The sequence below is a fragment of the Marmota monax genome, unplaced genomic scaffold, assembly GCF_021218885.2.
Source record: "Marmota monax isolate L192 unplaced genomic scaffold, Marmota_monax_Labrador192_F-V1.1 WCK01_AAM20220418_F8-fsc00041, whole genome shotgun sequence".
NCBI classification, from domain to species: domain Eukaryota; kingdom Metazoa; phylum Chordata; class Mammalia; order Rodentia; family Sciuridae; genus Marmota; species Marmota monax.
Genome location: NW_026695238.1, coordinates 15,205,142 through 15,224,999, shown reverse-complemented (window position 1 = coordinate 15,224,999; position 19,858 = coordinate 15,205,142). Strand labels below are relative to the sequence as shown.

Sequence of the window (19,858 nt, the reverse complement as noted above, 5' to 3'; positions counted from 1 at the left end):
TCTCTAGGACCCGCCTCCCACAAAAAAGTGAATGGGCTGGGCACAGTGGCACATGCCAATAATCCCAGAGATTAGGGAAGCTGAGTCAGGAGAATTGCAAATTTGAGGCCAGCCTCAGCAACTTAGTGAGACCCTGTCTCAAAATAAAAAAATAAAAAAATAAAAAGGACTGGAGATGTAAGAAAAAGAAGACTTGGCATAAAGATATAGATCATGTTTACCCAAAAAGGTTAATTTTGCTCGGAAATGTTGTAGTAATTAACCTATGACCTATCTGATGAGATCTGATTGACTTGCACAAAAGAGCCCAGATAGTCCTGTAATTGAGAGTCGTCTAAAGGCAAAAGGAACTTGGCCACCAAAGTAGATGAGTTCTAAAGCAGACGCAGCATCTGAGTTCTAAAGCTTAAAGTGAGGGCTGGCGGAGGGCACCCTGCTGCCTCTCCCCGTCCCTCTGACCCTCCCATGATTCCTTTGCTCTGTCCCATCTCCACACCTGAGTTAGCTGAGAAGCAAACCCAGGCAGAGACCCCTCCCCTGCCCTGCCCTGCTCCTCTGCTCCTGCAGGGAGACCAAGGGGGTGACCTGGGTACACGTGTGCAAGTGTCCTGAAGGACCATGGCCCAGCAAGTGCCCTCAGCCCACTCCCCACCCCAAGGCCTTCCTGACGGCTGGGCCTCACGCCCTGCGCAGCCTGGCAGAACCCCTGCACCTGCACCTGCTCCCATCAGTAGGAGTCAACAGGAGTGGGGAGTGTTGAGGGCACCTGGGGGGCGTCCCTGAACTCCAAGGAATTCACTGCATTTAACATCTTGACACGGTCATTTAGACTTACGTGTTGGGAAAATCATGACCAGTTATCAACCGTTAAAACTCTGACTGTTCATCTCTTTGGCAAATAGCACAGGAACTCAAGGATCATGCACCAAATGCCATTGGGTGGGCCTAGAGAAGAGCCCATGGGTGTGTCCAGGAGGGAGCAAGGACAACAGGCATCTTAGAAGCCTGTGGCTGGTATTGTACCCCCAGGTGCTTCCTTTGTGTTTTGCCAAATCAGAGGGCAGGGGGGCAGCCCTGGCAGCTTCGTTTGGGAGTGGGGGTAGCTTTTCTCACAGAGAACAACAACAACAAAATGCTTTTGAGTAACTAATTCATAGGAGACAGGGTACACTGACTTATTAATTCATCCAACATATCGGCCACAGGCTAGACCACAGGCTAGGCCCTGGGGGCATAAGGGGCCCTTTGTGTAGCTTCCTTCCTGTTACAGCCCTCCCCAGGCCTGTGTGAAGAGGCAAAGCCTCTGCTGTGTAAGTCATGACTCCTTTCAGGAGATACCTTCATCTCCTTCCCGGCCCCAGACCTGTAACCAAGCTGGAAAACCACCATTATCCAGCCGGGAGGGGAGGTGCGGGCCTCACCGTCGGAGAGGCTGTGGGAACCAGCCAGCAGGAGCTGGGGCAGTCCCTTGGGACCAGATGCCATTCATACTCTGGACCATACCACGGAGCAATGTCAGAGAGACTGCACTTCATTTCTCCACCACAAAGGAAGGAGTGCTGGGACAGCCTGCACTGCCCGCACCACACCTGTCTAGGGCTCTGACCCGTTCACGGGTGCCGTGGAAGGCGGCCCGCTCCATGCACCCCACAGCAGGAGACAGCTGTCTAGTAGGTCCAGGCTGGGTACGGGCAGTTCCCCCGCTGGGGACCCACACACCCCAGGGTAGTAGAGGTGTTTATGGTAGGAGAAGATGCCATGGTGGTTTCTGGAAGTCTCATGGGGGACTCAGAGCACAGGCCTCCAGAGTTCTGGGGTGTGTCTGCAGTAGAGAACCCACTCCTTCCACACCAGAGCCTGGGGAGTCAGGCATCTGGCCATGGATACCACACCGCCAGAGCTGCCCACATACGCTGGCACCCTCAGGTCCACTGTTGGGAGTGAGCACAGGAGGCAGGCACCCCAGACCCTCGGCAGGTCCACGTCTGCTGCACCAGAGTCGTGCTTATGAGGTCATCTTATGCTGTGAGCTCAGGACAGTCCTTCCTGCCCAGCAAACAAGGCCTCAGACGAGGGGACAACGCCCAGGAGCTGGTGGTCTGAGAGCTGAGGGAAGGTTTTCCAGGCAGAGAGAACAGCACCCTGAACCCCCTGTGGTGGGGTTGAGTTTGGCCGGCTGGTGAAAGAATGAGGACCACCTTCCATTTCCCTTCCTCTCCCCGACCTCCATCCTCCCTGTGCTCAGGGGAGCAGGGATGGCTGGACAAGTCCAGGGCTCTCTTGGCCCTGGTCCATGCTGGGTGGGCCTGGGAAGCACCGGTAGGAGGGAGAGAGGGCAAGAGGGATGAGGCAGTGCCAGGTCTGGCTGCTCAGGCCCTGGCATTTGGGATCACACGACAACACCCTGCTCTCCCCGTTGATTCCTGCAGATCTATCGGCACTCCATAAACAGTCTCTGTGTAAACCCTCCTTGAGCTCCCAGTTTAAATGAGCTCAGGTGCCTGCTGTGTCCTTTTAGGTGCAGAGGACCCCATCCTGGAACTCAGGGACAGGGTGGTCACAGGTAGAATGTGAGCCTCAGGGAGAGCAGAGATCCTCAGCAGACTGCATGGGAATGCAGGGCGGGGTCAGGGCTCCCTCAGCCCTGAGTGGCCAGCTCCTCCCATGTGTGGCCCTGAGCATCCACTCAGCCCCTGGAGATGACCAACTACTTCAGCCAGACCCGAGGCTCAAGTCAACAGCCTCAAGAGCAGCAAGCGCCCAAGGCAGGGAGCTACCGTATTTGTGTCTGCATGTGTTTCCAACCCCGGGGCACAACTCACATACCCCCGACGCACATACCCAGGATCATGGCATCCCCTGTTTCTAGATCTGGGTGCCCATTCCCTCTCCAGGCTCTTTTATGAATGTCACCACTTTGTCCTGTGCCCCCTAATGGGGCAATAATTCTGTGGTGCCCTCCTAGGGCCTGAAGGGTATCCCTGTGTGGCATGAGAGCAGGGACAGTCACTCTGGGCCCTGGAGCAAACCTTTCTGAGACTCAGGTGTGCTCTGTGGAAGGGAACCGTCCCTCTGCATCCGATTGTTGTGAGAATCCGTGGAATAAGCAGGTGTGCCTCCTGGGGTGACTGGCACTTGGGATGGCTTTAAGAACGCTGGCAGTTGTGGGTGGTGAGCTGCTGTCTGCCCGGAGAATAGCAATGACCTCCTAATGATACAAGTGACTTTGCGTTCACCAAGGGAATGACTCAGGCTCCTCAGAGGATCCAACATTGAACAACGTAAAAACATTCCAAAACTTTCAAAGTAAGCAACGAGCTAGAAGATAGATATTTTACCCCCCTCAGGATGATGGAGAAAAGGCTACTATATAAGGCGGTCCTAAAACTTGATGACAAAAACAGTAAGATCCTGATAGAAAAGCAGGCAAAGAACAAGAGTCTTGAGGGAGAAATAATCTTGTCTAAAAACATAAAAATTGGTTTTTGGCCAGGCATGGTGGCGCACGTCCGTAATCCCAGCGGCTCGGGAGGCTGAGGCGCGAGGATCGTGAGTTCAAAGCCAGCCTCAGCAAAAGCCAGGCACTAAGCAACTCGGTGAGACCCTGACTCTAAATAAAATACAAAATAGGGCTGGGGAGGTGGCTCAGTGGTTGAGGGCCCCTGAGTTCAATCCCTGGTACTCCACCCTCCCCCAAAAAATTGTTTTTTGACCTTGCTATTAATGAGTCATATGCACACAGACCTGGATGGCCGGAGAGAGGTCATCATTCCGGGACTGGCATGCTCCCCAGAGTCCCAGCTGAGTGCTGGATGCACCACAACTGGCCTCCGAAGGGCCCTGCCAGGTGGACACTCACCCGCTGGTGTCCATGCTCTGCAGCCGCTGGAACAGCGTCTCGGAGAGGCTGGGCCGGCTGACCTCGGCGGCTCTGGGAGTCTCAGCTGCTGGAGGGAGCTCCTTGGCCTCGCAGGGCCCAGCCAGAGGGATGTTTCTTGGTGGCAATTCGGGTGGAGACATGACGCTTTCTACCCAGAGAACGGCAATGTCATTGGTGAGGACGCTGTGCCCGCAGACCCCACCCCACACCTCACCGCAGCCCTGTGAGGTCTGGGCCATCAAGTACCAGGTCCCCGCCTGTGCCCCATGGCTCTTCCGCCTCCTCACTTCCTCAGACTCCCTCACCAGACAGAGCTTCCTGCAGCAGACTTGGCATTCATGATCTTTGGGCCGGGCCTCGTGCAATTGTCTGTCCCACTGTGAACTCAGCCAGCACCTGCCAGGTGCAGGGGGCAGGGTGGCCTGCGGGACTGCTGGCTGGGACACACTAAGCCAGGCAGGTTAGCAGCACAGAACCTCCTTTCAGGGGCTGGGGCAAGTGCCTTGGGCCGGGCAGAGGACAGTCCCCAGAATGAGGCCAGAGCACAAGATGGGGACCCAGGATGGGGAGGCAGTCAGGCCCCACCAACCGCTCTTCTCTCTCCCCTGACCCCTCTCTCTGCCCTCCCTCCTCTCTTTCCCTGGACCCTTGGAGATGCACTGAGAAAGTGACAGGGTCCCCTCGCTCAAAGACCTGAAAAGCTGAAGCAATCACTTGGAGTTGGCCTGAGAGCAGAGACTCTTGCCCACCTTCTGTAGAATCCCCTTTCTTCACGTACCACAAACACACAAAGGTCATTGAGCTCCCCCCGGGCCCAGGAGCCTGGTCAAGCACCGTCCTACTCCTAATGGCCACCTCCACCCTCCAGCCGCAGCACTGCAGAGGGACACTCTCCTTAATGGGTGGCACTTCATTTCCTGTCCCCCTCTGGAGTTCTGAAGGTGGCCGTGAGTCTGTTTTGAGCACTGGGGACTGGCAGCACCTTGAGAAGACCTGAGCCAAGTGGGACCCCGTGGGCTGGGGTGCACACTGCTCTCGTCCCATCTGCCAGTGGGTGGCCTCGACTGGGGAAGTGAAGCCAGGGTCATGGGACTGGGCTTCTCTTTCCAGCCCTCACAGGAAGTGTATCAGGGTCTTTGTCCAGACAGCATCCTAGAGGGCCACAGCAAGCCGGGGTGGGGGTGGGTGGCCCGTGGGAAGTGAGATGGTGGCATATAGAGGGCACTGCTGTAGGACAGCTTCCCAGAGGTCAAGGCCGTGCTGTGGCCTTGGGACCCTCGTGGCCATGGACTCTGACTATGCCGAAGATGGACTTTGCTTATCCCCAAAGGCACCTCTTCCTTGGACCAGGGTGGGGGAGAGGGACATGGCCTGCCTGGGTCCCCTTCAGCCTCTGTGGAGCTGTGGTCCTTTAGGAAAGGCCTTGCCTGGCTCCTGCTGTCCCTACCAAGGCCAGCAAGGTGGCTCTGCAGCCGATGAGCTGTGCCCCCACTAAGAGGGGGTCTCCAGGTGGTGGGAAGAAAAGCGGGCATGGAGACCCACGAGCCAGCCCATAGGAGAAGGACAGAAAGGGCGGCCAGCTTGAGCTGACGGCAGCCCACCAGGGACAGGTGGGGGTCAGGCCAGGGACAACAGCGATTCTGGTCTAATCTCTCCCTCGGGGAAAAGCTAACTAAAGGGCTCAGGTGGGTGACTCCTGATTTCTTTTTAGAAAATGCACGTTAGAGAAGTGAGCTGACTTCCTGATGCGGACTCCATGGGATTTGCCCTGTTGGCTTTGTCCCCACACCATGCAGGAGGCAGCCCTGAGGCTCACCTGCTTTTAGGGACCTGTCTTTGTTTTTTGTTTTCCTACAGGTTTTAAGTGCTGTCCTCCGCCCTCCACACACTTTTAATGATGTAAATAAATATCTTTAGTATCCTTCCAGTTTGGTGCAAGGATCGCCCTTCCTCATGGTGAAATTATGATGATGAAAATGGTGGTAGCTGCATTTACTGAGTGCTTGCTGTGTACCAGGCTCTGAACACTACATTCATCGACTCATTTGATCCCTGTGATGCTCTGAGTGGATATACAGCACTATTTTTAACTGACTCTCCTTTTTTTTTCTTTCTGGTGCTAGAGATTTAACTTAAGGGCCCTCAATCCCTGACCTACACCCCAAGCCTTTTCTTAGTTTTTTAAATTTGAGGCAGGTCTCTCTGAGTTGCTGAGGCGGCCTTAAAGTTGTTATTATCCTCCTGCCTCAGCCCCTGAGTCACTGTGGTCACGGGTGTGTGGTACCATGCCCAGTCTTTGCTGTCTCTTTGACAAGAAACTGGTGGTTCAGAGAGGTTAAGTAACTTACCTAGGGACATAGAGCTGACAAGCTGGGGAGGAATTCCAATCCATGTCTGCCTGACTCCAGAGCCTGTGTGCCTAGCCTGTCCTTAACCATCAGGCCACACTCTCTCCTTCTCATATGGGACACTCTAATCTAAGCCCTTGTGGGGCCTGGAGGGCAGAATCCCGGGGGTACCTCCCAGCCTCTTGCCGTCCTGTCCACCCCTTCCTACCCGTGTCCTCCTCCGGGTCGTCAACGGCGTCCTCCTCCTCCAGGGGCACCGGGTACTGCAGGTGCGTCACCAGTCCCATGTTCTCCTTCCTGTAGAACTCGATGAGCTGGTCCAGCTTGGTGAAGAGTCTCATGGGGACGCCTTCCGATGCCTGAGCCAGAACCCCCAAAGAGAGGCACATGCTAAGGGACCAGAATGTCACCCAACCACAAAGGCCACCTGCAGCGGAGACCCGTGAGGCCAAGGGAGTGACTGCGACCCAGAAAAAGCCTCAGACTCCTACGCCTACACCCTCACATCCTGTGACCTGCAGCAATCAAGGGCCTTTGCAAGAGCCACCGAGGGTCCTCTTAAAGGGCTTTTTTTTTTCTTTCAGTCTCAAGCTTTTATTTCTAAAAGTATTTTGCTATCCAAGTATTACATTTTCACTATGGCAAAATTAGAAAACACAGGCTTTCTTAAACAAAAGAAAGTGCCTATAATCCCACAAGCCTAAGAGATTTATTTTCAATAGTTTAGAATGTATTTTTCTCGAGTGTGTGTATATGTGTGCATGTATTTGTGTGTGTTCATTCCCCCCCACAAAGATAATTTAAAGATTTTTTTTTTAATTTAAATTTTTTAAAAAAAATTTCTGTTTCTTTTTGGTGTTGAGGATTGAGCTCAGGACCTTGTATGTACAAAATTCATGATTTACCACTGAGCTACACCCCCAGCACCAAAGGTCATTTTTTAAAAAATATTTTATTAGTTGTTGATGGACTTTATTTTATTTACTTGTTTTTATGTGGTGCTGAGAATTAAACCCAGTGCCTCACACATGCCAGGCAAGCGCTGTACCACTGAGCACAACCCCAGTCCCCTGAAAGGTCATTTTTTTAAAATTTAGTTTTTAATGTTTTTGTGGTGCTGGGGATCAAACCCAGGGCCTTGCACATGCTACACTAGTGCTCTACCACTGAGTTACATCCTCAGCCACAGGTGTGTATGTGTGTGTGTGTGTGTTTATTTATTTTTTCATACTAAGGATCAAAGCCAGGGTCTTCTGCGTGCTGGGCGGGTGCTCTACCACGGAGTTACATCTCCAGCTCTTTTTATTTATATTTATTTATTTTGATATTGGAGATTGAACCCAGAGGCACTTTACCACTGAGCTCCATCCCTTGCTTTTTTGTTTTATTTTCAGATAGGATCTCACAAAGTTGCCTGGGCTGGCCTTGAACTTGCACCTCCTGCCTCAGCCTCCTGAGTTGCTGGGATTACAGGCTTGCACCACTGTGCCTGGCTTTTACAATGACTTTCATGTCCACTTTGGATTTGGAGGTCAGGGGCCCACTGCTCCCGTGGGGGCCGTCAGCCACCTTCTTGCTGAGGGGGATGAGACCCACCACTTGTAGAAAACGAGCCACTGGGAAAATAGATCTGGGTGGGAAAGTCCACCTGGTGGGTGAGCAGGCTGGATCTCGACCCACCCACCTCCAGCTCAGATCCCTGTTGCTGCCAGCGCGGAGAGGCTGACTTGGAGGCAGGGGCAGTGCGCTGGCCTGAAGGTCTTCGGATCACAGGTGAGCGGGATAGACTCAGACATCCAGCACCACAACAGTGTCTGGGAAGCACTCAGACACCTCCCTGAGACTCCTGCGTGGTCCAAGCCCAGTTGTATGAGGATGCATTTTCCTTCCATGGGAGGATGCTGCTGTCATTTGCCCGGGACCTGGTCATCCATCTAGTAGTCCTGCCTCTCCACCTCTGCTTGTCTCTGCTCTCTGGTTGTCTGTCTCTCTCAAAGTGTGCCTGCATGCACGTATGCACTGCACCCCGGTGTAGTGTGTGGATGTGTGTGGATGTGTGTGGGTTTGTGTGTGAGTGTGTGTGGATGTGTGTAGGTGTGTGTGTGGATGTGTGTGGATGTGTATGGGTGTGTGTGGGGGGTGTGTGTGTGGGTGTGTGTGGATGTGTGTGAATGTGTGTGGGGGTGTGTGTGGATGTGTGTGTGTGTGTGTGGATGTGTTTGTGGGTGTGTGTGGGTGTGTGGATGTGTGGGTGTGTGGATGTGTGTGGATGTGTTTGTGGGTGTGTGTGGGTGTGTGGATGTGTGGGTGTGTGGATGTGTGTGTGGGTGTGTGTGGGTTTGTGTGTGAGGATGTGTGTGTGTGTGGATGTGTGTATGTGTGTGTGGATGTGTGTGGGTGTGTGTGGATGTGTGGATGTGTGTGTGGATGTGTGTGGGTGTGTGTGTGGGTGTGTGTATGTGTGTGTGTGGATGTGTATGGGTGTGTGTGGGTGTGTGTGTGGATGTGTGTGAATGTGTGTGGGGGTGTGTGTGGGTGTGTGTGTGGGTGTGTGTGGGTGTGTGTGGATGTGTTTGTGGGTGTGTGTGTGGATGTGTTTGTGGGTGTGTGTGTGTGTGGATGTGTGTGGATGTGTGTGGGTGTGTGTGGATGTGTTTGTGTGTGTGTGTGGGTATGTGTGGATGTGTGTGTGGATGTGTGTGGGTGTGTGTGGATGTGTGTGGATGTGTGTATGGGTGTGTGAATGTGTGTGTGGATGTGTGTGTGTGTGTTTGTGGGTGTGTGTGGGTGTGTGTGGATGTGTGTGGGTGTGTGTGGGGGGTATGTGTGGATGTGTGTGTGGATGTGTGTGTGGGTGTGTATGTGTGTGTGTGGGTGTGTGTGTTTGCCTTACATGGCTATTCATGATTTATAGAGTTTAACAAAAGGGCCTATTTATTCTTTCAATAAACCCCCTCGGTTTCACAAAACCCTACCCTGAGTAATCACTTTCAGTCACTGTTAAACTGGGGACATTGGAGCCATGGCTGCCTTTCTATCAAGTAACTTCAAAACCAAACCATGAGCCGAAAAACAAACGTAATTGTCGCGATGCCAGATCCAGGGTGACACGCCATTAGGTGTACGGAAAAGGGATGTGATGATGCCAGAGAGAGCCCGAGAGGAAGGCCCCTGTGAGTCTGGGAACAGATGCTGAGCTGGAGGAGGCACCAGGAGCACACGTCTGAGAGCATGTGGGGTTTAGGAATTTAAGAGGCACCAACTAAGGCGATAGTTTACGCGCCACTAAAAACCATAACTTAAACTATGCTACACTATTGATCGTCGGCACGTTCGATTTCAGAGATGGGAAATGTGAAAAGAAATAAACGACTTAAAATCGATGAGTGCGTTGTGTACTAACAGAGCAGAGGGTCCCTGAGAGCTGGGGAGGAGCTGGCAGCCAGCACAGAGCGCTGAGTGATGTTGACTGCTTACGGCTGGGGCCCTGGAGACCAGGGAGCAGCCGGAAGGGAGAGAATGCTGGGCTGAGCAGCCTCTGGGTGGACTGCGGGGGCTGCTGGGGAGGGAGGCCTCCCCCACCTCCCATTGCTCCCCAGGGGTGTGTCACCCCATTCCTGTGTTGGAACCTAATATCACACTCATATGTTAATGGTATTTGAAGATGGGAGATAATTAGAATTCAAAGCAGTCATGAAAATGAGGCTTCCATGCTGGCATTGATGGCTTTATAAGGAGAGGAAGAGAGACCTGAGGGAGCATGCTTGCTCTAACCCTGTGCCATATTATCATGCAGTCAATAAAACCCTCACCTGATATCAGAATCTGTACTTGGGTTCCTGGTCTGCAGAACCGTTCAGCAAATCAACCTCTGTATTTTATAACTTACCCAGTCTGTGGTATTCAGTAATAGCAACAGAAAACAGATTAAGGCAAGAGGAAAGCGCTAGGAAGAACATGTGGTCCTTCTACAGGGAGCAGATTCTCAAGTGGCAAATCCCACCTGAGGGAAGACTCGCTTTCCATGCAAAAGTGGGCCAGCAGGAAGCAGCCTGTCCCCTCCAGCAGCAGATGGGTGCCAAGGAAATAATGAAGGCAGGGGCTCCATCCAGGCCAGAGGGAGGGGCTCCTTGGAGATCTATTCAGAACCAAGTCTTTGCCAGGCACAAAGATTTGAGCTAGCAGAGACTCCTTGCAAAATCTATGTTTGAAGCACATTTTAGGAACAGGAAAAGAGCAGCCCAGAGTCAAGGTAGGAATCATGGAAGGCTGAGCTGCCTGAGACAGGGCGGGTGGAGTGTGGTCTGGACAGTGGGAGCCTGCATGTGTCCAGGGCAGGAAGGAAGGAGCAGTCCACCCAAGGCCTGCCATTCTTTTTTTTTTTCTTTTAGAGAGAGAGAGAGAGAGAGAGAATTTTTTAATATTTTTTTTTTTTTTAGTTTTCGGCAGACACAACATCTTTGTATGTGGTGCTGAGGATCGAACCCAGTGCCGCGCGCATGCCAGGCGAGAACACTACCGCTTGAGCCACATCCCCAGCCCAAGGCATGTCATTTTTAAGCCAGGCCTGAAAGACCTGTGTCGAGGCAGAGCAGCCAACGGGACAGGGTAGTGTGGCCAGTGAGGAGCTGGGTCTGTTGGGAGGGGAGCCATCCCGGGTGCAGCCTGACAACCTCACAAGTCCAGAACCAGGAATTGGGAGAGGGGCTTCCAGATGGCAGTGTCTTGACCATGAGTCAGCAGGAACAGTGGCATCTTGCAGAGATGGGCCTGGGGATTCCCACCCATGGCAGGTCACATCCATGTCCACCTGCCTGTGAGCACCCCCCACCCCACCCCGCCCGGCAGGGCCAGGTCTTCTTACAATCCTCAGATCCTGCCACTGGGCCTGGCCATCACAGGTGCTCGGTGACTGGCGGTTTCACTGATTTATCACACCAGGGGCAGGGGCAGGGGCAGGATGAGAACAGAGGTCAGGGGGATCTTCAGTGGGTCTGGGACTGGGGATGCAGAGAAACAGAAGGGACAGAGGAGCCGGAGAGCACCCCCCACCCCGCCGCCCCACATCAGCTCAAAGCGGTGCTTTCCAACTATTTTAAAATGTAAAATGTGAACAAGAAGGTTGCCATGTGTATTAGTCAGAGTCCTGGCAGGAAGCAAGTGTCTCCTTAAATTGGGAATGTCAGGAATACCAATAAGGGTGGAGGAATACTGTAAAAGGACGTGTACCACCCAGAGCTGGTGGTAGAGGGGAGACTTTCCTCCTAGGGAGACCCGGGGGAAGGACAGGAGGAGGATGTAGAATCTGGGCCCTCTGCGGGAGGGAACCACAGGACCTCACAGGTTGGGAGCCAGGCAGTAGGTCCTCCTCCCCTCCCAGCAAGTCACCTGGTTGGGACTTCCACTGGCCAAACTCAATGGGAAGCCAGGGAACAGAGAGCAGAGGAGCCATCGGGCCTGGAGGCAAATTCAAGATGCTCAGTGCACCAAGTTCAAGGTCACAAGGCACCCAAGGAACAGTGGGGAAAACCACACCTGTGTGTGGGCAAGGAACAGGGGGCTCAGAGCAGGAGGCATACTTCCCCACAGGGAGGGTGGCTCCAAACTCTCAACGGTCCAGGTTGCCAGACTTTGTTCCTCATTTTGCAGTGACAGCCTTCCTGAAAAGATGTATCAAGTCATTTTGAAATAGAGAAGGAACCCCAGAAGCCTGTGGCAGCCGTGTGCTGCTAACGTGATTCCCAAACTTGTGCAGCTGCTCCCCAGGGTGATGCCCACAGACAGCAGAATTTCTGCTCTGCGGTGACTCTCCCACTTATTAGGGACAAATTTTGCCTCTGTGTAGCAGATAACTAGAGCATTTAACAGACAGCCCGATTTTGGAAAAACAAAGAGCAGCATTTCCTATTTTAAATCAGCTTGTTAACTAGAACATCCCAGCCGAGCAGACCTCTCTTCCGGCCTTACTCAATCAACAGAATGGATGTGAGTTTCTATTCAGAGCCAAAACTTACACAGACACAAACGAGGTAGGGGTGAGCGCTGACTGGGAAATAAGATACTGATCTCTTCTGCCTCCCACTAAAATCTCCAAGACTATGGAAAGTTCCTGGCAGTTTCCAGAAAGATCTTTTCTACAAGGCTTCTGCAGTCCGCAACCCAAGGAGCCCAGCTTAGAGTCCACAGCTCATTCTGCCTCGGGTGATGTTTCCATGTCTGCCTCCCTCACAAGCTTGCAAGCCCTTAAAGGAAAGGGACCCTGTTTGGCTCAGCCTTGCAGACCCAAGGCTCCTTGAAGAGGCTGGTTGGAAATGACAGGCCCGCCACGATTTTGAGACACACACACATTCCATGAAATGGACCACAGTTGAAAAGAGGTGGATTGTGAGCTGGGCCTTGCCAGAGAGGTCCCTTCCCCCCTCCACTTGACACCTCAACTCCCCTGGGGAGCAACATCCCCAGGGAAGGTACAAAGCCAGGAAAGAGGAGCTGTCTACCGGAAGAGAAGGCATCGGGTCTTTAAAACAAAGGACAGCTGTATACACGGCTGGAGACCCCAGGAAGGCCAAGGCTGCGCAGGCCAGGTTCTCAGGGGTAATTTTAACTCCAGCACTGTCTGCTGTCTCTCTCTAAATGCAGAACTGTAATAGGACAGGCCCAGGGAGGAAGCCTGCGCCCAGAGCAGGAACTGTGGGGCTCCGGGAAGCCCCTGCCCGAGGTCTTATGCCAGCCTTCATTTTAAATTAAAAAGCATGTCCAATCACTGGAAATCTTACAAATGATGGGAGAGTATTAGGAACCGGGAACACCAAAACAAAACCCCAACTATTAACCTGCTACACAAAGCAAAAGCACTTGTTTCAGGCTCAATGAGAAAGAAAGCCAGGAGACAGGTTTTGTTTGTTTGTTTTTGTACCCAGGAGCACTCTACTACTGAGCTACCTCCTCAGCCCTTTTTTATTTTTTGAGACAGGATCTCACCAAGTTGCTGAGGCTGGCCTCAAACTTGTGATCCTCCTGTGTCAGCCTCCAGAGTCGCTGGAATCACAGCCGTGTGCCACCTGCCTGGCGGTACACAGGTCTTAAGCAGGGTCATGAAAACACCATTTGGCCGCAGTAAAGAGGGTTGTGAGGTGGCTGCTGTCGCTATTCCTATTTCCTGGTGAGGAAAGTCCCCTCCTGTGGAGGTTGGGAAGTTGAAGGTGACGGGAGAGGCCCTGGATTGAGGACAGGCCCTGGGGTCCACCACTGCAGCCCACACAGGTGAGAGGGCATCTGAACTGGGTGACGGGGAGGGCAGTGGGGAATTTGCCCGTCTGGGTCAAGTCTCTGGGTTCTGGCCAAAGAACTGTCTGCAGCGGCTCCGAGGCTGCTGAGGCCCAGCCTTCCTTCTTCACTCTGAACCCGTTCAACACAGGCAGGGCCGGACACCAGCTGTCCTGTTGCCACCTTGTACTGCATCTCACTGTGAGGGGACCACCCCTTCCCAGGTCCTGCCTGTGCCTCCGCCATCTCTGCCGGTGCTCAAAATGTCATCCCTTATTTCCCTCTGCCCTAAGGACCCTTCTCAGATGCCTCTTCTTCCAAATCTTTTCCTAAGATTTGCAGAAGCCAAGGTGGTTGAAGAAAGGGGAAGGAGAGAGAGAGAATGAATATGAATTGATCAGTGGGGTCTTTGGGGCCTGGCAGAGTTTGCATTCTGTTCTGAGAGCGATTTGGCAGGCCACTGGAGGTGTTTCAGAGCTGATGTGTGTTGTGACACCATCAGGTCGACATTTTAAAAGTGGCGCTTTGGATCGGGTGGGGGGCAGGGTGGAGGCTGAGATCCTGCGGCCTCACTCTGGTGCTTGAATGAGAGAGCTGCAGGGGGCGGGAAGGAAAGAGGGGTGGGGTGGAGCTGGAGCCACAGCAGCTGGACCCCTTACTAACCCACCCAGGAGGGGACAGTCACCAGAGGGAGGCAGCAAGGGGCATGCCCACATCTCTGGCTTCAGTAACTTGGTTGGTATCAATGCCAATGAGATGGGAAAGATGGGCAGGTGGGAGATGGGGCGCCAGGTGAGGGAGGCCGCTTCAGACCCAGAAATCCCTCTTCAGTCACGTGGCCTAGAAGGGACCCCTGAAGGAGCCCCCTCAAAAGACAGCTCTTCTCCCCCCCCCCCACACCGCCCCCGCCTTCTCCTCTTTCTTTCGAACATTTTAACTGATTCTTTCCTTTGGAGTGGCTGGGCCCAGGAGGCGCTCGGGCCACAGAAAGACGCAGAACTAGCAGGACTGAGGGTGTAGCCGGGATCAGGAAGTGGCCCTTGGAGTGGCCGGGCCAGGGGGCCAGCACAGACTGGTTACATGCCTGCCAGGAAATGAGACGACAGTTCTCTACGTGGAGAAGAATGAGAGACAGTTTTCTCTCTGGCAGAGCATGGAGCTAAAAATATGGGAAGGAGGAAGGCCGAATGAACCGGAGTCTTTAATATGTAGGTGAACAGGTGTGTGTGTGAGTGTGTGTGCACGCACGCACGCGTTTCCTGGCTCTGTTTGCTGAAAGGGCCTAGAAGCAATGTCACCCCGGTAACATGCAGCACACCTAGGGCCCAGGTCTTGATTGCTAAACACCAATTCTCCATGAAAAAGGAACCAGAGGGCTGGGGATGTGGCTCAAGCGGCAGCGCGCTCGCCTGGCCTGCGTGCGGCCTGGGTTCGATCCTCAGCACCACATACAGACAAAGATGTTGTGCCCGCCGATAACTAAAAAAAAATAAATAAATGTTAAAATTCTCTCTCTCTCTCTCTCTCTCTCTCTCTCTCTCTCTCTCTCTCTCTCTACCTCTCTCTCTCTTTAAAAAAGAAAAGAAAAAGGAACCAGAGCTCCTTGGAGAAATGGGTGATCCAAGCAGCCCTAGAATTCAGGACCCATAGAGAATCCTAGAACGGGAGCTTGGAACACCTGTTGTTCAGAAAATAAGGAAATGCCCCCAAACCGATGATGATTTGTCAAAAGGAGACAGGAGCCAGGAGCCAACTGAAAGGAGAGGCGAAAGGAGCAGCTAGCACAACGTGAACATCCAAATGAATAACAAAAATGGTTACAACCCATTGAATAAAATAAGGCTTCCTGAGTCTATTCTGACAGAACTAAATGGGAAGGGAGAGCTCTTCCCCGCAGAGCAATGCCAATTAATAACTGTCAAGGGAATGACAGAAACAGAAAGTCACCATTTGGCAATCCTCGTAGTAATCATTGATTCAAGCAAGAGTCATCAGGAGATGCTAGCACTAGCGGGGGGAGAATTTGAGGAGGAAAGAGATATGCAGAGAGCCTCAGAGTAACTTCCCACGAAAGTTAGAAATTTTATGTTTTCATTAAAAAATTTTCGTGTGTGGTGCTGGGGATTGAACCAGGCCCTGTGCGTGCCAGGCAAGTGCTCTACTGCTAAGCCACACTGCCCAGTCCAGTTATGAATTTTAAGGAGAAAAATACCTGTTGTGACTTTACAGAGAGGAAACCTGTAGTCACCACTGTAATCACTCCATGTTAACTTCATCATAAGAGGACAGAGTGAATTTATTCAGGAATTTATTCTCTATAATTCAGAAAATAATAATGATAATATGAGAGATAAATTCATTGTATGTTAAATATTTTCATTGAGGAAAGTGAGTGAAGGATAATTGGGAATTCTTTGTATCATTCCTGAAAAAGTCTAAGTCAAATTATTTTCAAGAAGTTAAAAAAAAAAAGATGATCAGGCTGAATATGGTCTGTGTCTTAATCCAAATGGTGGCTTCATGTAAGCACTTTTTTTGAACTAGATACCATAATAGAAAGGTTTGTTAGAACCAGTTTATAACCAGTTTATGTAACCTAACTTAGCTAATTAGCATGCACGTGCATGGGCACACACACACACACACACACACCCCTCCGCACACACCTACGCACACCGCACACCATGGGGTGGTGGGAAGGGGCTTAAAAGAGATCTTGTCTAAAAGTGTCATATATATATAAAATATATATTTTAAATCATACAAAACCATTCTAGGTCTGTATACTTTTAGAAGTTTCTGGACACAATCTGCAGATATCTTGGAAACACATGCAATGCTCAGATAACCATATAATGCTAATGTTCCAAGAATGTAAAAGATAATCCCAGAGAGTTTAGAGTGGCCGAGGCCTCAAGGGACAGACACATGGCCTCTCCTCTCGGCTGAGCGCGGTGGGGATGGATGGCCTCCTCATCAGCGCAGGTGTTGGGCTGCGGATTCTGAAGGTGCGCTGGGCCCGGCAGAGTGCGGCTCCCTCACATTCCATGGGGCCGTGAGGCAGGTCTTGTTTTGGGAGCCAGAGAGGAGGGAGGTCTGGCTGCGGGAGGACGGGCAGAGGAAGGAGAGCTTCTGTTCTCTCCCAGAATCTTTGAACTTGATTTAGTTTCTGGGATGAATGAGTGACAGCTGAAGACTGACGAGAGGGACCTCTGGGGAAGGATTGTGGGTCTCTGGGCACCGGCAGAAGTCCAGGGCTGGTTGGGAGGCCATTCCCTCTCTGCCATGCTGAACCTGGCAGGCTGGTGGACAGGTGGTGTTGGCGGCCTGGGCTGGGACAGGGGCCTTGGTGTGCCTTGGGGAAAGGTAAACATCTTCAACTGGTCTTGCCTGTTGGACACCTGCACAGGGGGAGCTGACCAGGGAGGGCTGTGTCCTGTGCCCTGCCCAGAGGGTGTGTGGGGGCCCTTTCAGGATCTCAGAACTATTCCAGGGAAATTTCAGAAGGCCAATTTCTGGCAGTCAGGCTGCAGGGAATTTGAGCCTCCATACGTCATTCAGGAGGCCTGGTTTTGTGGGTCTGTGGAGGCTGGAGGGTGTGGGCCGTGACTGGCTTGTGGAGGGAGGGGACGGAAGCAGGTGGGGGCTGAGGGTTCTCTGGATCAGGGAGGGGCTCTTCTCACCTTTCCTCAGTTTTTGCTTTGGAGCAGTGAGTGGTCCCCTGTCAGACACTTGGGACAGAAGTTAGATTCATGGTGGCAAAGACTCCACAGCAGTTTCCTGCTGTGTGTCCTGTGCCAGCGGCGGGCTGGGGGGTTCCTCTGAGAGGTCTCCTGGAACCTCCTTTGCTCTTCCAAGCTGAGGATCTCACTCCCCAAGTAGAGAAGGAGCATCCAGTGAGGAAGGAGGAGGAGGAACGTGGGCGTCGATTACCCACAGTGTGGGCAGGACCAGGAGGAGGACCCACACTATCCCAGTGACTCTGACAGCTTCACCTTGCAGAGGTCTCAGAGGGCCCAGCAACTTGCCTGCATGGCCAGCAACATTGTCAGAAGAACCCCACTCAGAGGGATGCTTTGAGATGAGGAGATAGGTGGGTGGGGTGGGGTGGGTCTCGGCCTTTCTGGCTGGATGGAGAGAGCTCTCAGAGGAGGAAGGTACCAGATGCACAGGGAGGTGCCAGCTGGGAAGGGATATTGTGGCCAGTTACCCTCTGGCAGATTCAAGCTTCTCACGCTTCGTGGGTGGGTTGGTGGTGTAGACCCTGGGATCTGGGGGAATGCCATATTTGGGGGCTGGCAGGTCTAAACCCCAAACAGTGGTGGGTGATGGAGGGGGCAGGGAGGTTGGCACTTGCTTCTCTGGGCATAGTCCTGTCTCTGCTGGCCCACCTCATCCATGGCAGGGTCCCCAAACCACAGGTCTGGGGTCTTGGAAACCGATGTCAGGATGATTCAGAGCAGCCTATGTGCAGAAGGGACAGCTGCTCTGGGGAGGAGGCACAAAGTCTGACGGAAGGAGACTGACTCTGATGCCAGCGCTACCCCAGTTCCACCCACCAGCCGAGCCAGCAGGACGTCACTGCTCCTACCTCAGACACCCTGCTCTCCCTCTGCCCCCTCACGGGCACCAGGATGCCCATAGGTGACTTCTGCCCAGGCCTGTGGACCCCAAAGCTGGCACCGGTGGGCTCCATCCTGCACCCAGCCAGCAGCTGGCTTTCTCTGCCGGACTCCAGTCGCCCCGTTGCTGGAGCTAGGTCCTTTTCTCCTGCCTGCTTTTGGAAAGACTTTCTGGAACAACTTGGCACGAGCGCTGCTCCCACCCAGAAAGCTTCTGCACTGCCTCTCAGCCCACCCCCATCCTGGGTTTGCAGTGAAAGCCCCCATCTCGCAGACGTGCCCAGCAGCTCCCCATCTCCCAGGCTGAGCCCTCCCCCCACCTCCAGAGCTCAGAACCCTGCCTGCCGCAGCCTCCGCAGAGAAGCCTGGCGCCAGGTCGCCTCAGACACAGGCGTTCACCAGGGCTTGTTCAGCTTCTTTGCCCAGGGACTGGGACCCCCACTGGGATGCTGAGACCATCAGACCCCCACCTCTGCCACTCACTGTGCCACATCTGTGCCCTGGGAGTAGGTCCCAAGAGCTCCCTGAAGACTGAGCCGCTTATGTGCCTTGAGCTCCTTACGCCAGAGGAGCTGCAGGCCGGAGGACAAGGAAATGGACCGTGGCTGGTCCTCAAATCCCGGCTTCGTAGGAGGCCTCTCATGGTGAGACGGTGATAGGAGCAGAGTCACAGGGGAGGGCAGTGCTCTCTGTCAGCACGAGGCCTAGGTGCTTAGACAGTGGACGCCTCATGTGGGGACCTGGGACCCACAACGAACACCCTGGGATAGGATGGGTCTTTTGTCACTGGAGTCACAGCTGACAGCTAGATGCATGCCTCTTACCCAGCACCCCAGTGAGGTCATGAGTTCCATTACCTCTGGAAATGGAACCTGGACCAGCAGAGTCCAGGAGAGCAGCCAGCTGTGGCCGATTGCAGATTTGGGAGCAGAACGTCAATGTTCATTGTCGTAAATACAGACTCTTGAGGCCGTCTGCTGTGCAGCACGCACTGACCAGGGTAAGTGCAATGGGAAGAATGAACTCTTCCCAAGGCCGTTCCTCTTGGTGAACCTCTTGATACAATGACCTGCTTAGCCATGAGGAAGCTGAGGCTGTGAGAAATTGGGCAACTGGTCCGATGTTACTCAACTTGTTTTATCATCAGGACCTGGCACTAGCCAGTTGCACAGGTCCTTTCCAGGTCTCCAGAGGCCATCACCCTTCAACTCGTCCTCCACGCAGGCCTTCAGGACCCTCTGGGCGCCCCCATGCTTCTATAAGCCTGGACCACACTGTGGCTCCAGAACTGCTCTCTCCATGACACTGTCCACCCCAAGCAGTCCTCACGTCCGCAGTCCCTGCCCACTGAAGCCACTCTCCAGGGTCAGCCCCACAACCCACCCGCTGTGCCTGGCAAGCGCTACAGTCAAGCAGAGCCAGCTGCTCAGCGGGCCAGCAGGCAGCCCGCACGCATTAACTGACCTCTTCCAGGCACCCAGCCAGGGCTTGGCCCCGGGCATCAGCAGGGCCAGTGCAGACCCGGGCTCTGCCCTCAGTCTAGTGAAGAAGTGAGACACAGTGCCATGGACAATTAAGTCCATACAGGCGAGGCAGAGGATCGGAGGGAAGCCTGCCTTGGGAGGGTGTTGCCAGGGGTTAACCCTGGGCTCAGGAGGCACTCACCGAAGAAGCAACACTTCAGCTGAGAAGCGAAGCCCAGGTAGGAGTTAGTGGGCAGAGAGAGGGAGGGTCGTGAGGCA

General features: G+C 53.3%; 1 protein-coding gene across 1 annotated transcript in view; it reads right to left on the bottom strand.

Moving 5' to 3' along the window:
• The window catches only part of Inpp5d (inositol polyphosphate-5-phosphatase D), a 109,532-nt gene that overhangs the window by 53,908 nt on the left and 35,766 nt on the right, over nucleotides 1-19,858 (bottom strand). The window contains exons 3-4 of the mRNA XM_046439562.2: nucleotides 6,437-6,587; nucleotides 3,860-4,028 (exon numbers count right to left, since the gene is read on the bottom strand). Coding sequence (XP_046295518.1) covers nucleotides 3,860-4,028; nucleotides 6,437-6,587 — 320 coding nt within the window. The remainder of the gene's footprint in view (nucleotides 1-3,859; nucleotides 4,029-6,436; nucleotides 6,588-19,858) is intronic.